Genomic DNA, 16,711 nt, shown 5'->3' with positions numbered 1-16,711 from the left:
AGCAAGAAGAAGATCTTTTGGGAACTGAGGATGAGGGATCTGATGTCTAGCTCCTGTTTAATGCTGCTGCTTTCTAAGAACATGTTTTCTGAATAGTTTAAATACTTTTAACTTTCTGGATGACTGTAATAGTTAGTTATACACTATTTTCTCTGAACTGTATGCACTATTGATTTGCATTTGGACACTTAACATTTTGTGCAAAGATTGCTAACTCTCCTTGATAACAAAAAAGGGAGTGAATGAATTCTGATGAAATAAATTGTGTTGTGAATTATTGCAATATTTTGATATGTTTTTATATGAATTATGGATAGGGTGTGGTACTATTTTTTATGGTACTAATATAGCTGTTTTAATTAGTCTATAGTTCTTATTGATAATTTTTTTTATTAAGGCTAAATGATCATTTTGTTTGGGTTAACATCCTTGTAAATATTTTCTAGTTCAAAAATATTTAAATAGTTTTTGGATGTCCGGCATTGTTTCTATGAAAATTATATTGATCATAGGTTGAAAAATGCAAACATTCAGGAGGAGCCAAGTGAATAAAAGAAAAGGGGAGTTCACATCAAAGATTGCAACATCAAAGGAAAGTTTCTTAAAACTCTTCTAATTTTTTTTTTCACAATTTATTTTATAATATTTGTCATCAAGGAAAAAATTGTTAAGTTTAAAGAATTAATAAACATTTAACCGATGATGACTAAACATTATTATTAGATTAAAAGTTCAATTATGTGAGTGATTAGTTTATTAATTGTGCAGAAAATTAAACTAATCAAAACTGGCCCAACAAGCAAACTAACACAGCCCAAAGAAGTGACAAGTTAGTATGGTTAGTGTGCAGGAATTATATATGGATTAAAAAGGGCCAAATCTAATAAGGTAGAATAACAAGAAAAGGCCCAATTGGTGATTCAAGCCCATTCATTCTTATGAATGATAACTAAGGGATGGAGCCTCACTTCCATCTGAACTAAACACAAATCAACCGAATCACTTCTCTCTCTTCTCTTTGTCTCTCTTCTCTCTCACTCACGTGAAGCTTTCCTAAAGCTAAACAAGAAAAATGAACTCTGCTTATAGTTCAAATCAAAGAAGAAAAAGGTGGTTTACTAAATTCGAGAAAGAAGAAGAAAGTCAAAGAAGCTAGGGCTTCAAGCAAAGATCACATCCGAAGGCTACATCAGAAAAATATTTTTTTTGTACTTCATTGAAGATTATTGAAGAAATCTCCTTTCTGTATGCACCGAATTGGAAAGATCAAGAAGTTGAAGATTATGGAGCTCTGCTACAAATCAACAGACAAAAAAGAAACTTGGAGCCAAAGCACAAATAAATGGCTCAAATCCCTGAAGATATTTGAAAAAGGATGAAAGAGAAGATGGTATGTATGAAGTATCAAGCTTTGTAAACTTTACTCCTCTATTAAAGGTGTAAACAGCCAGAGGTTGATTCAAGGAGTGAGAGCACAAAGTTTGGATTTTCATAGCTTACAAAACTATACCTTCTTCTCCATCATAGTTCTCTATTGAATATTCTGCTTTCTCAGTGTTATCTTTCTTTGTTTCAATTAAAAAGGAATTTATGTGAGGAACTAAGAAAAAGTCATTAAGAGAAAAGGCAAAGAGAGTTAGACTTGGAGAAAAGTCAAATGATTATTTCAGAAATTCTTTGTATATTTTTCTGTTTTATTTTCATGATCCTAAGGAGATTTTCTTGCTAAGTTGGATGAGCACTCAGTAGTTAAAAATCTAGAGTGAACCTAGTCAAATCTAGCTTGGTTAGAAGCTGGGTTTGTTCCAGCTGGGATTGGGTTTAATCCTAGAAAAATTGGTGTGGGAAAGACTGGATGTAGGTCACATTGCACATGGTGGCTGAACCAAGATATATGACTGTGTCACTTTTCTTTCTCTGTTTTGATTCTGATTTTATTTTCTAAGAGACAAAATAAAATTGTCTCCTGATTATTAAAATGGGCATTATCATCGGTTAGAAATTTCACACAAATAATTCCGTTGTTAGTATAGTTTTCAACCGGCAAACAACACTCAATCAAATTTTAAGATTGGTTGTCACAAGTACAAACCCAATGAAAAGTAACCAAAGTATTCAAACCTCGGGTCGTCTCACAAGGAATTGCAATGAAGTACTCAATTATTGGCTATGAAGAAACAAGGGGGTTTGATTTGTAATTGGCAAGAAAATTAAATAATAAGAAAGTAAATGAACAAGTAACTAATAAAAGAAAGGAAATAAAAGAAATCTTGGCTAAGAGTTGGAAATTGAGATCACCATCCTTGTCCACAAACTATGTATTGACAATTATGAAGGACCAACCCATTAAGTCTACTTCTAAGCTTTAAGTACGTACAATGTCTACTCCTAAACTTGAAGTGTGTCAAATAGGCTTGATCAACATCAACCCATAAGTCCCAACCTACCTACTAATTAGCTTAGTAGTGGGTTGGCGTCAATAGGTATCAATTTGGCCACTAAGGGTTCTCAAATCACCAATTCAATGAGACCCAATGACTTAAGGTTACTCAATTCCCTTAGCTTAGGCCAAGAGTAAAGAAAACTACTCTAAAACTAGTGAAAATATTTTATCAAACACCTTGAGTGCAATAAAAGTAAACATCACAAGTGCAAGAATTAACAAAAGCCACAACTAACATAAGTAAGAAATCCACAATAGTAATTAAGATAAACATAAAAAGACATAGAAACATAAAATTGCATTAAAAGAAAACTAAAATCCAACAAGAGTTCATAAACATAAAAGAGAGTAAAATAAGAAAATTAACAAGGAAATCTAAGAAGATTGAAACAATAGAACAATAAAATATAAAGAGAATTGAAATCAAAACAAGAATTAAAACTTGGATCTAAGGAAATTTAACCTAAACTACCATAAATTCTAGAGAGAATGAAGAGTTTCTCTCTCTAGAATTCTAACCTACAACATGATGTAAAACTACACTAATGACTACTCCCCCCCCCCCCCCAAAATTTCCTTGCAATCCTTTGGTTCAAAAGCATCAGAAATGAGTTGGATTTGGGCCTCCATGAGCTCAGAAATCGCCCCCAGCGTATTGCCCTTAAGTTGGTCACGTGTTGCTTGTTACGCATATGCATGGGTCAAGCATACGCGTTGCTTGCAACTTTCCTAATCACGCGTACGTGTGGGTGACGCGTGCGTGTCGCTGGCAAATCTCTTCCTCACGCATACACGTGGATGACGCGTGCGTGTGGCTTTGAGTTCAACAAATCCTCATTTTTTCTTGAATTCTCCATTTTTTTCATGCTTTTTCTTCATTCTTTCAATCTAATATTTGCCTTCTAATCCTGAAATCACTTAACAAACATATCAAGGTATCGAATGGAGTTAAAGTGAATTAAAATGATCTATTTTAAGGTCTAAAAAGCATGTTTTTACTCTTAAGCACAAATTAGGAGAAATTCACAAAATCATGCTATTTCATTAAATAAATGTGAGAAAAATTGATAAAATTCCCTAAATTCAACACAAGATAAACCACCAAATTAGAATTTATCAAATCTTCCCACACTTAAACTGTATGTTCTCATGCTAAACCAAAAAAGACTAGAAATGAATAAACCCCATTTCGTAGGTTTTTCACATTGTATCGTCAAAATTTTTTTTTTATAAATTCGTCAATAAATTCGACCACATCTAATAATTTTCTTATAATGTTTATTATTTACGCATTAGGATTTGAGTAAAAAAATCTCGAAAGACTCTAATCTCAAATATCTCTTAACTCTAATTGTACTACTCACATAGACACTAATATTTCTCACTCTCCCTCTCATTTTCGCACTCTCTCTATCTCTAAATCCTCTTCGTCATATTTTTTCTCATCCATGACCAACACCATCATAGCAAAAGATCGACAAATTTTTTTGCAAGCATGGCTGACCAAGTTAAGGTCTCTAAAATTAAGTTTGTTAGTTTATAATTAATTAAGTATTTTTCAATTACTTTTATATATTTATATTGTTAGCTATTTTTTTGTTTAACTTATTAAGTTGATTATGTTAGGATTAATTTCTATTCTATTTGGATGAGTTTCTTGTTCTGTAATAATGATATACTCTGACTTTGTTGCTTCTATGTTGTATATATGTAATAATTAATTAACCTGAAGGTAGGAGTGGAAATTTTGTGGCATACTTTGCATCACCTAATAGCATAGCAGTTCTCTACTCAATTAGTATTTTGGGATTATCTTTTAATTTTAGAATAATTATTTTTTAATTATATAAAATGAAAATTTTCACATCATTATAGACCACTTTTAGCCAATCTAGACACTAACCTTATACATAAAATAATTTACTAACAACGTCATAACTTCATTTACGATTGATTAGAGTTATCACATGGAAGCAATTTTATAATTACATCTCACTTTTAAAATTTTTATGAATCAATTTTGTACGCATTTGTACCTTTTATTATAACCGGTTTTGATATTTTAGTCACTATCAAACTAATAAGACTACAATCCAGCTCAGAGTTACTCCGATCCATTGAAAATGGTGGGCCAATAAGAGGTAGTGTGAACAAACGATATTCATTGAAAAAGATAGTCAAGGAAGCTTGAAGGCATCCACGTTCTTCGTTAGCTTTTGGATATTTTAGTTAAGTGTTTGATTATTTGTTAAGGAAGGGAAATTTCTTTCATTAGAAAAATTACGCTTTTGTATATTTAAATCATTTTTAATAACTATTGTATTAAAAATATAAAAATTTATTCTTTAGTATTTGTAAGAGGTATTCTTAATTAATTAAGAGGAGTGTTAGAAAACTAACAAATTTTATGATTTATAATTATTAATTAGTTATTATTTATATTTTTAATAGTATAAAATTTTATTTAATAATATAGAATTATTCATTCTTTTTACTGGTTAAGTATTGATCAAATTTTAATAAAAATAATAGTCTTCTAAACTTTTTCATTAATAAATATGTAGTTAAGTATATGTGGTAGCTAATTCCTCTAATTAATAAAAATTAAAATCAACTCTTTAGCTTCTTCTCTTTGTTATTTCAGTATAATTAAAAGGGTTATTCTAATATGATTATATTATAATGATTATTGTGATTATAATATTTTAAAAAATATTATTAAAATTAAATTAATATTCTTGTATTGTTAAATAATGTTTTTAAAATAATATTACTTAAAGAAATATTATTAAAATATAAAAATATATAATTTTAATTTTAAAATATTATTTATATAGTCACTGTAACCAGTAATATAATTATATTAGAACTTGCATCGTTAAAATTGCTAGAATGGATGTTGCAATGCTAGGAACTTTTTCTTTTGTTCATGAACTTAGCTTGCAGCCCTTTTTCTGAATAAAAAATTTATTTATCAATATAAATCATGATATAAACATTTATTAATGTGTGTATTTAATTGTAATTTCGTAATTATGAATTGTAAAAACAAAATCTATAATGTTTTTGCTGACTGTACTAACAAGAATGTAAAAAATTTTCAGTATATTTTTAGTTTAATTATTTTGTCAGTTTTTATAGTTTTATTGAATTTTCGATTAGGTCTTTATACTTTTTTTATTGAATTCCTATACTATATCAGATTTTGTAATTAAATTTTTATTGTGACAAAAATGATAAAATTAATATGTCTAACACTTTACTGAATATTTTGTATAGTTTAAGAGAATATTCTATTAATTTCAATATTTTTGTTACGGTAAGAACTTACTTACAAAATCTGATATAGTATAGGGACCTAATTAAAAAATATAAGAATTTAATTAAAAATTCGGTAAAATTATAGAAATCGACACAATAATTAAACCTATTTATTTTATTATTTTTACTGATGATACAAGTGAAAATATGAAAAATTTTGAGTACCTTAACATAATTTCACAGAAAAAAAAGCGAAAATAAATTTATTTTCATAACCATAAGATACAAAAATAAGAGAGAAGTAGTGGTTCATTTTTGCAGTCTTCACCAGCAAAATGGGAAAAAAACATTTTGGCAGTCTCTAGAGTATACACTCGTTAATGTTTTTTTTTTTTTTTTTTGAATTTTAGATATGTAATGCTTTAATTAATGTCGGGACATGATAGTAAGTTATCTGAAAAGAGGTTGGTTTACTACGGAACATGATTAAATCAATTATTTAAGAGAAGATGGAATGAAGCTGATGCCTTCTCTTTTGACTCCTATTTTATTTGTGGTCTCATCTCATCTCATTCTCATCGCTTCATTATTTGTTTCCAGCGGTCAGGGTTGACGCCCTTGCTTAGCTAAGCATGACGTCCAACAACTTCCTCTGTCTTTCCATTTTCGCCCTTTCAACTTTCCAATTTTATTATTATTATTTACGTCAAAGAAATAAAGTTTGAATATAAGTATGGTGAATGCTATAGTATCTTTGATATTGTGCCTAATTTATCAAAAAAAGTAAATACATAATATTTAATAAATTATAAATATTTTACTTTTTATTTTAAATATTTTATTTTTTACCTTTAAAAGCAAGTTAAGTAATTTAAGCACCATAATAAAAGGTACCATAAAACTCACCTATAAGTATTTCCTGCTTACTTTCAACTTTTATTTCTCAACTTAGAGTTAACCACTTTAATTTATATTACTCAGTATTTTTAACTAATTATTTAATATATTTAATTTAATATTGTAATTTTAGTTAATATTTTTAAATATTATTAATAAATTACTAATAATAAATAATAAATTGTACTATTTTTATAATATTATCTTATTTAAAATTTTATTTGATTTTAAATAAATATTCATAAAGAAATTAAACAACTTTAACTTTTTTTTTTCACTTTATAACTTCTTTTATTTAGAAGATTTATAACTTTATTAAACGAAAGACTGAAGAAATATAATGAAAAGAGGGACTAATATATATATATATAAAATAAAAATAATTAATAAGAGTAATTTTATAAAATTAATTTAATTGATCTAAATTAAAATATTGTTAATAATGTTTTCATTCATACGCCTACCTATAATTATAAATAAATACGTCTTGAGTACAAAAAAATAAAATTACTTAATTTTGGCAGGCTTCTAGAAAGTTTCAGCCAAGTGAAGTTCAATAATGGAAGGATTTAAAGTAAAAAAAAAAACTTTAATAAAAGGGAAAATTGAATTGATCTTTCTTTTAGTCTTTTAGCTGCATATGACATTGAAGATTTAACATTAAAGAATAGCTTTTGTGGTGAAAAATAATTTCAAACAACCCAATGCCCAATCATAAAGTATCTCGCATTTATTCAAAGTATGTCGAAAGTAACTCAATATGAGAAAGATACAAAAGTAAACTTTACAAGGGAAAATATTGTTTTACATTGTGTCCCTGTTGGATTATTATTTTTATACTACATAGTTAGAAATAATATCTGGCTACTTAGATTTTATTGCGTAAAATTTTTAGAAGATAAAACACCATATATTTTTTAATGAATTTAGTTAAAAAAACACGTTAAGTATATTAATTAAGAAGATAAAAGTGAAAATTTTTAATTAAGAATATTATAATTAAAATATTTAAAAATATATACAAATAAGAATACATGTTTATGGTATCAATTGATTTTTTTTTAAAATATACAAATTTAAAAATTTTAATATATTTATTAAATGAAAAAATAAAAATTTTCCCAAATAGTAACTAAGACATATATGAATTAATTTTTTTTTTTTGTAAAATGTTAGAAATGCATAATTAACGGGAAAAAATGGGGAAAAAGTGCAGAAGAGGTTGATGAAAGCTTTTAAGTGATATAGCCATGGATATGGAGCATATTCCCTCAATCCATTGTACTGCTACTACTCAGTACTCACTGCTTCACTCATTAAAAGGCATTAAGTATTTCAGGTATACATATTAAAAGCCTTTACTTTTCGGAATTGATTGAAGCATTATCGTCTGGCAAGAAAATTAATTATAGTATCACTACCACAAGAACATTGGGTAATGGCGACATAAATTTGGAGACAACAAAACGAAAGGGCAATAAAGTAAATTCATGTGAGACCTCTTAAATTATTATGCATCAAGTCATTAACTAAATAAAGTTGACGAACGCGAACGCAAAGTAAATTCCCACGTGTCTTGGACGCAACACGCGCTTCAAGTGTCCGTGTTGTTGTGTCTTCTTTTCATTGAGCTCGTTTCTCTCTGGCGAATCTAATCATCAGATGAACTCATTTTTATTTTATTTAAAAAAGAATTGAAAATTTGACTCTTTATTATTGTTCTTTCAATTAATATTAGTTAATTCTTTTTATTCTCTTATTTGTTAGTTAATAAAATATATCTAATTATTTTGGCACGTAATTCTTAGATAATAAAAATTAATTGTTTAATTCAGCTGTAACTTATCTATTATTATTCTTTTCTCAATGCCGTGTAAAAACGTTCATAAAAGAAAAATATTCTTCTTCAATTCTATATAAAATGTTCATTTCTAAAGAAAATTAATACACTACTTGATAAGAAAATGTTGCATAATGATTTTACTTTATCTAACCATTATATGTAGAAATATCATTTTTATTATTATTGCGAGTACAGTATAATCAAATATGAGATGGGTCTCACATTATAATAAAATCTCCTAATAAAATATTTAGTCGCGAGCGAGGAAAAAGCTATACAGTAGTTATAAAGTTGAAGAAAAAAATGGTCATATTTTTAGAAAGATGATTTGATAGAAAATATATTATTGGTCTCTGTAAACAGAAGAGAAGAGAGACAAAAAACAGAGAGATTAACAGAACAAAAGGCACTGAATTTTCTGACCCACAATTCCTCTGCCTTTTCTCAAACGCAAAACTTCCTTCTTTTCTACCACCTCAATATCTCGGAAATTGCAACTTTTACCCATAATTCCTTTCTCTTTTTTCATATTAGCTTGTGTTTCTCTGTGCCACTTGCAGAACCAAGTTGATTAGCCAGTGAGTTGGCTTTAGTTGGTTAATATTTTGGAGGGGTTCTAATGGGTAACTGTTTAGATTCTTCTGCAAAAGTTGATGCAGCTCAGAGTTCTAGAGGCAATTCTGGTATGTAGTTTCTTTCTTATTTATTATCTTTCTATCTATCTTCTCATATAGATATAGATTATTATTATCATCCTGTATTTTTGTTTTTTGGTTGCTGGGATTGAATTTATTGGCTTGTGGGTTATAATGGTCACGCGAGGTGATATGCTTTGATAATTTTCTTAAAGTAAGAAGAAAAGTGGAAAAGAAAAGTTGGTTGTTTTTTTATGCTAAGTTTTTGTCAATTGCAAATTGAATATAATTAAATGTTTCATATGCTTCTATAAACATCATGCTTCTTCTAGTTCAGTGATTTTTAAATTCTCTCGAGTTTTCCTTTGATTCTTCAATTTCTTTGCTTCTGCGGGTGCTAATAAAATTTCCTTTGATACTTCCATAAGCTGTTCCTCGTGATTTACACTTGGAAGTGTTTTAATATATTGTGTGAAATTAATTAACAGGTTGATTTACAATATCATCTTTTATTATCTCTGTTATTCACATAGTTTGACTTACAAAGTTCTTGTTTTCCTAACTTGAACTAACTAAAACTACTTTCTCTTCTTTAGTTTCAGCAATCTCAAAAACTCCACCCTCTACCTTATCAATTCCATCACACAGTGAAAAAAGCAATGCTTCAACTCTTCCCACGCCAAGGTCCGAGGGTGAAATCTTGTCTTCGCCGAATCTTAAGGCCTTCACATTCAATGATCTCAAGAATGCCACCCGAAATTTTCGTCCGGACAGCCTTCTCGGGGAAGGTGGATTCGGCTATGTTTACAAAGGATGGATCGACCAACACACGTTCGTGGCTTCCAAACCCGGATCGGGAATGGTTGTTGCTGTAAAGAAGCTTAAGCCTGAAAGTTTTCAGGGTCATAGGGAGTGGCTGGTATGTATTTGCTTGTCCCAAAAAAAGACCCAAGTATGAAAATTACTCGAGAAAAATTATGTCCCTGGCAAATTCGCCTATTGTTGGGTATACTAAGCCAGCGACATAATGTTTTATGGGTAATCTTGGTACTTAGCTCTCGTCATTTTTAATGACATCCATGGTACTAAAGCTTCAAAATGATTTCCAGACTGAGGTTAACTACCTTGGACAACTGCACCATCCTAATCTTGTTAAACTGATTGGGTACTGCTTGGAAGGAGAGAACCGGCTATTGGTCTATGAGTTTATGCCGAAAGGGAGCTTAGAGAATCATCTATTTAGAAGTAAGATACTATCACATTTGCATCAAGAGTGATCTCTATTGTTATGAACTAAGGGTGTTTTTTGTCTTAGAACTGAAAAAGTTGCAATTTTGAGCATCAAAAATTCTGGTTTGAGTTTGTTGATGTCCAAAAGATCACAGCAGTTTCCAACTAATAGCTTCGCTACATTTGACAGGAGGACCACAACCACTGTCTTGGGCAGTGAGGATGAAGGTGGCCATTGGTGCTGCCAGAGGACTCACTTTTCTTCACAACGCCAAATCACAAGTCATATACCGTGATTTTAAAGCTTCTAACATCCTGCTGGATGCGGTAGGATCAGTGGGAATATAGATGATATCATAATTTGTTGAATTTAGTTAATATTTGCATAAATCACTTACTCATGATGCATCACGATTCCAGGAGTTCAATGCTAAACTTTCTGATTTCGGCCTGGCCAAGGCGGGTCCAACCGGTGATAGAACTCATGTATCTACACAAGTCATGGGAACTCAAGGATACGCGGCACCTGAATATGTAGCAACTGGTATGCTTTTGCTTCAGTCAAGCCATTACTCCTGTTTTACTTCGACCTTGTTATCAAATACTCCTGAATGTACCAAAGCTGTCAATCATTTTTATGTAACCCAAAATTTTTTTGATTGGCAGGTCGGCTAACGGCGAAAAGTGATGTATATAGCTTTGGGGTTGTGATGTTGGAACTCTTGTCCGGGAGACGCGCGGTTGATAAAACAATATCCGGTATGGAGCAGAATCTGGTAGACTGGGCAAAACCATATTTGGGCGATAAAAGAAGGTTGTTTCGGATTATGGATACCAAATTGGAGGGACAATACCCACAGAAGGCAGCCTTCATGGCTGCTACGCTTGCCCTTCAGTGCCTTAACAATGAAGCCAAGGCAAGGCCTGCCATGACAGAGGTTTTAGCAACCCTTGAACAGATAGACTCCCCCAAAACTGCAGGCCGCCATTCCCACTCGGAACATCTGAGAGTCCACACTCCCGTGAGGAGGTCTCCAGCACGAAACCGGTCCCCTTTACATCTGACTCCTGCTGCATCTCCACTGCCATCTCACCGGCAATCTCTTCGAGTGCACTAAGAACCCATGTAACATGTCTATGTAAATTCCTTCTTTTTTGTTTGTCAGGTTATGTTTTTTAGGAAAAGTGCAAGGATATTTGTTGAGGCATGTATCAATAACAAAATTTAAAAAAAAATGAAATTTTGGGTTATTTCATCAATATTCAGTTTCTCCAAGCCATATGCATGATCTTTACTCCTCTTTTGTTGCCCTTTTTGCTGCTGAATTTATTGGTGAAGCACATTCTTTTGTGCCTCTCCAGCCATGGTGAAGATTGAAACTGTCTATTTTAGTTTTTTGTGCATGAAAAAATGATCACATGTCGTTTTACACGCTTGTAGTTCTAAGTGAAAATCTTTTGAAGTATGTTGGAGATCTATTTATGGAAAGATAAGTTAGTTATGGTAGTTGTAAGGATAAAATCAAACAGAAAAGCACATTAATGTCTAGAGTAAAATTACTCAAGATCTCAGTATAAAAAGTTGACATAGTCATTACTAAATGTATGGTGAGCTTTCTCAAAACAGTTAAGTACATGACACCAAACAGTTCAAACACTGCAGCATAAAACACACGGAATTCAGATGAATGACAAATTGTTATCATCGTATCGATACCCCAACTCAGTCAAGATTGATGCAATCATTCAGGGCATTCCTGTATCACTTGATGGAAAGTTAACCGTTGTTGCAGAAAAACCCCGAATCCAAGTCCCCTTTAGCGCCACTCTCCAAAGGAACCATGCTTCTATTGAAGATACAATATTGAAAGGTTCGGATTCAGTCCAGTATCAGGGACCCATTCTGAAAATGTTCATTTCATTACAATCACAAAAATGGACTGAATTCTCAACATAGAAAATGATTAAGGATGCTGTTAACCGGTGCTAAATTGTTGAAGAAGGCATTTGACAATATTGTTCAATAAATAAACTCCCCTAATTAATTGAAGAGGAAAAAATGAAATAGATGTTACAGTTCCGAAGACAATTTAACTATTATCCTGAGTGCAGTTGTTAACAAATAACAAAAATGAAAGTGTGGTTGGTTGATGGATACCTGTTGATGGCCGCCGTAGTGATTGGAATCACACCAGCCGGCGAAACAAGAGCGTCAATTGGAACATCGGATGAAGTCATCGGTATTACTCCTTCATCTAGTATTTGTTCCGAATATGACAGAGCAACTGCAGATCCAAAATCCAAATTGTTTTATAAAGATAGATATTAATGCAGACTTGATTTGGTTCAAAGAAAAATATGTCGTCTTTGGAGGAATAACTGCTTACCAAGTAATGGTTGAATCCAATTCCGTGTATTTGCAAGGTCTTTGTAATTCTTCAAAAATGTATCATAGTAACTGTGCAAGGAAGGAAGATAACCGTTAGCTAAGGTTCACGACTATGATTTTGTAAAAGTAACATCTGTAACTAAAAATTCAGAATATAAGAAGTGAAAAGTCAAAACTCAATGATTAAGACTTTGTTACAATTTGGCTCACAAAATCATGGTTTTGGGCTTGGGAATGGTTAGTAACATAAAGCAGACCAGAATAACTAATTCTACTTAGATTAGGTATTTCTTTACAACAAAGACTTTATATGGCATAGAAACAGATCTACATTATTTAATTTAGACAGAAGAAAAAATATAAAAAACTTACCCTCCACCACGGCCTAAACGTCTTCCAGATTTGTCAAATGCCAATCCTGCAAAGTGACATAACAGAAACTATTCTTAGCTAGATATATTTGTAAATATTAACATATGAATAAGAAATGAGAAATTTACCAGGTAGAAGAAACAAATCAACAGGTTCATTTGCCTGCATAACTGCAGCAAAGAAATCCTTCAAACAGAGGTCGATATTGGCCAATCAGGATAAATAGAAAATTCATTCATCGGAAGTCAAGTCTACAAGAATCAGTGAAAAAAATTAAATGCACAAGAGTAGCTAAGATAAGGAGAAGCATACGCAAAAGTTGTATCTGGCAGAAGCTGCTTTTTAAAACTTATGTCATCAAGAGGCTTTAATTTTTCTTTTTCTCTTTCAAACAAGAATTCACAGTTTTTAGCTCAAGAAACCCAGATTAGAATATGCAAGATATCTATAAATCTGGAATATTCAGGAATTAGGCAACACAATCATATTTTGAAAAAAACTTGTCAAAATTTTACATCACAAAGATAAGCAATTTTCAAATGGTAGCTTCAGATGATGTTACAGGTTATTATCAGAATACAAGCAACAATCAACCTAAGAAGGAAAACAACTGTCACGAATCAGCCCACTATCAACAAAGCACAGCAAATAAAATGATGTTTCTTTTATCCCTCTTTTTTGTCGTCTTACTATTTTCTTCTTTTACCTCTAGAATTTGTTAGTTTGGTGAGTCATCATTCTGTGAGTATTGAAATCATTGTTTGAAGATTTGTTAAGATTTGATGAGCTATGTATATTATAGTACAGGTTAGCATGTATATATATCTTAGGTATTCATACAGCAAAGAATGTGAAATACAATTTTACAACTTTTACCTTGAAGTTCTCCACCTTTATTTTTGTTAGCTATGGCCTAATAATTCTGGTATTTTGCCAATCTGCCAAAGTTAATTTAATAACAAAGCAAATACTTTTCAAGTAAGCTATAACCGCAGTACGAAAAAAGGTATTTCAAATAATTTTTTAAGACAAAAAGCAACGGAGTCACCAACCAAATATTCATGTTTTCTGAATAAAGAAAAAATAAGTATAAATAACTACCGTCTTCACGTGCATTTCCATAAGCATCAATCGGAGCTGGTTCTAAGATATCCATTGAATTTGCAATAAGATCATCGATACGCGAAATCCTGAGCATACGCATGTGGCTATTCTTATCCTCCACCCGCGGCACATATAGTTTTTTCCCATCTGCACATAGTCATATTGTATTGAGCATGAAAATGTATAGACTATAGACCCTTCACTACAGTAGTACAGTTAAACGATCTTAGTAAGATGCAGGAGTTTGAGGAAAAATAATGGCAAAAAGTTCTTAAGAAAACTGAAGAATACCATGTAAACAACAATAATAACATCAACAAAGTCTTATACCACAAGATAGTGCTGGCTAAATAAATCATATGACACCATAACACTATGATATTCTTTTAACATGAGAGTACCACTGACTGGGTCTTGCAAAATTTGCGACAAAAGTTTGGATGTATCGACCTCCCGTAAAGCACTGCAGCTTATGTATGCGCATAATCTGAGACTAGATTTGAACCAGGGGGCTTCCGAGATTATATTTTGAATAGCATCGTCTGAAAAATAACCCAAAAGCATTATTATAAACTCCCAATCACAATTATATATTTCAATTCGTTGAGAAGACTAACATTCATCCAAGCTTAGGATTAAAATCAAATAGACTTATGCTTTGTAGGTATGAGAATAAATGAAGAATCGTGAAACAGTTACTATGTGTTTGGTCCATTATGAATGACATGAGAAGATTGAAAAACAAAAAGGTACCTTGTTGAGATCTATGGGAGGGATGGATGGCCTTGAGGGTCTTTCGGACCTGAGTTCGAAGCGCGCGTTTCTGATTGAAAATGGCGTCGAGGTGCCCATCTTGGGTGTTGCTGCTGGCCATGGTCATATGTTGAAAAGGGCTTAAAATGAAAGAGAGAGAGAGAGGAGGATTGTGGGGATGCTGCTTGCAGAGTAGTGGCATCCACACCTTAGTTGCCATTGTTTGGTAAGCGTTCTTGAAAGAAACAAACCTTGGGAACTAAAAAATAAAAAATAAAAAAAAACATAGAATAAACTATCGTTTTTACCAGCACCAAAAGTGAAAATGCTTATATATATCTATAGAAAAAGAAACTTATCATTTGTATTCATAAAATATGGGTTTCACATAACAAAATTATCCAAACACTAAAAAATTACTTAAAACTCCTAAATTACTCTTATTTTTATTACCACTTTTCTAATCTCAAATCTCCCCACTGCCCCTTTTACCCAGCCACCTTAAATAGAAGAGTTTCTAACCCTAACCCTCTTCACCCAGTCACCACTCCATATCTCTCTAAAACTCATACACAGATACATTACACACACATCCCCACCCGAGGATGAAGAAGAGAAAAGAAGAGGGAGGAAAACCACACTGGCAACATAGGGATTTGCCACCGCTATCGCATCATCGTTGCCATTGTTGAGGGAGCCCGAAGAGGAAATGCGAGTCAGAACAGAGGAAGTGGGAGTTGTCGTCGCCGTCGCGCCTTGCTGCTGCCGGCTCCGTCGTGTCTGTCGCCGCCATTGATTGAGTCCGTCGTTGTCGTTGTCACTGGTTTGGAAGGAAGAGAGCGCGCAAGAGATTAGAGACGAAAGAGAGGGCGACGGCACCGATGGGTGTCACTGCCACCATCCTCGTCGATGCTATTTAGTGAGGGAGGAAGAACCGTGACAAGGAAGGAGAGTAGGAGTCCGTCGCTGTCATTGCTGAGCGAAGGTTTAGTTGGTTGGGGTGGCGGAGAAGTCTGATGCATATTCAAAGTTATTGGGTGTTTCCAAATGTAAAAACGAATTGGGACCTATATCCTATGATCGTCACATCTGGTACCCCTTCAATGGAATTACAACAAGACATGGTTGAAGTTTGTACTTGTTCTGTGTTTGTACTTGAGTGATGATGGTAGTTAGAGTTTAGCGTGGTGGTGAGAAAGAGTTTCAATGGTGGTTTGGAATTGAAAAAGTGGAGGTGTGGAGTAAGAGGAGAGGGTAATTTGGACATTTTAAATATTTTTTTGGATTTGGATAATTTTATTAGTAAAAGTTTATATTTTATGAGTATAAATGGTAATTTCTTTTTTTTTTATGCGTAAATATGTCAGCATTTTCAACTTTTATAGATAGAAATGGCAGTTTACTCAAAAACATATAAGTCATTAAGTACTTGTTTAAGTATACTTGAGAGAAAAATATTTTTTTTAATAAAAATATTATTTTATTTTTTAATATATTTTTTAAATTTTTAGTAATAAAAATAATAGTAAGAGATAAAAAGAATATTTTTTTTGAAAAGTTATCATTTATATTTTTTTAAAAAAATTAAAAAAAATTTGCATAATAAATAAATAAAAAATATATTTTTATACTGTTATATCCAAATATAATTGATAAATAAAAACTGTTTTTGATGTAAATTTTTGTAATTATTATTAAAAAAATAAGGTTTTTTCATCTTAAAATTTGGTAATTTTTTGTTAAGTAAATTTTTTTAAAAGTTTTTTATTATAAATTATGATATT

The 16,711-nt window shown here is 31.6% G+C and overlaps 2 protein-coding genes across 5 annotated transcripts; one reads left to right on the top strand and one right to left on the bottom strand.

The window, feature by feature from the left end:
* Positions 1 to 8,617: 8,617 nt before the first annotated feature.
* On the top strand, positions 8,618 to 11,569 carry LOC130979110 (probable serine/threonine-protein kinase PBL3). 2 transcript variants are annotated; one of them, XM_057902471.1, is made up of 6 exons: positions 8,618 to 9,127; positions 9,682 to 9,998; positions 10,189 to 10,324; positions 10,500 to 10,636; positions 10,730 to 10,853; positions 10,976 to 11,569. In XM_057902471.1, the coding sequence occupies exons 1-6, from the start codon at positions 9,064 to 9,066 to the stop codon at positions 11,425 to 11,427; spliced, it is 1,230 nt and encodes a 409-aa protein (XP_057758454.1). In that variant the 5' UTR covers positions 8,618 to 9,063; the 3' UTR covers positions 11,428 to 11,569. The 2 variants fall into 2 exon arrangements, with proteins under 2 accessions (XP_057758454.1, XP_057758453.1); XM_057902470.1 differs by having other exon boundaries at positions 8,637 to 9,127; positions 9,676 to 9,998.
* Positions 11,570 to 11,799: 230 nt separating this feature from the next.
* Positions 11,800 to 15,176, bottom strand: LOC130979111 (5-formyltetrahydrofolate cyclo-ligase, mitochondrial). 3 transcript variants are annotated; one of them, XM_057902472.1, is made up of 8 exons: positions 14,928 to 15,176; positions 14,576 to 14,716; positions 14,172 to 14,321; positions 13,199 to 13,240; positions 13,071 to 13,116; positions 12,697 to 12,767; positions 12,468 to 12,594; positions 11,800 to 12,156 (listed from the first exon to the last, which is right to left on the bottom strand). In XM_057902472.1, exons 1-8 carry the CDS (start codon positions 15,145 to 15,147, stop codon positions 12,087 to 12,089), a joined length of 867 nt encoding a protein of 288 aa, XP_057758455.1. In that variant the 5' UTR covers positions 15,148 to 15,176; the 3' UTR covers positions 11,800 to 12,086. The 3 variants fall into 3 exon arrangements, with proteins under 3 accessions (XP_057758455.1, XP_057758457.1, XP_057758456.1); XM_057902474.1 differs by having other exon boundaries at positions 14,583 to 14,716; XM_057902473.1 differs by having other exon boundaries at positions 11,812 to 12,212.
* Positions 15,177 to 16,711: the final 1,535 nt, after the last annotated feature.

The sequence above is a fragment of the Arachis stenosperma genome, chromosome 5 (genome assembly GCF_014773155.1).
Source record: "Arachis stenosperma cultivar V10309 chromosome 5, arast.V10309.gnm1.PFL2, whole genome shotgun sequence".
In the NCBI taxonomy this organism is placed as follows: domain Eukaryota; kingdom Viridiplantae; phylum Streptophyta; class Magnoliopsida; order Fabales; family Fabaceae; genus Arachis; species Arachis stenosperma.
The sequence above is the reverse complement of the archived record's forward strand: the minus strand, read 5'-3'. Positions and strand labels throughout refer to the sequence as shown.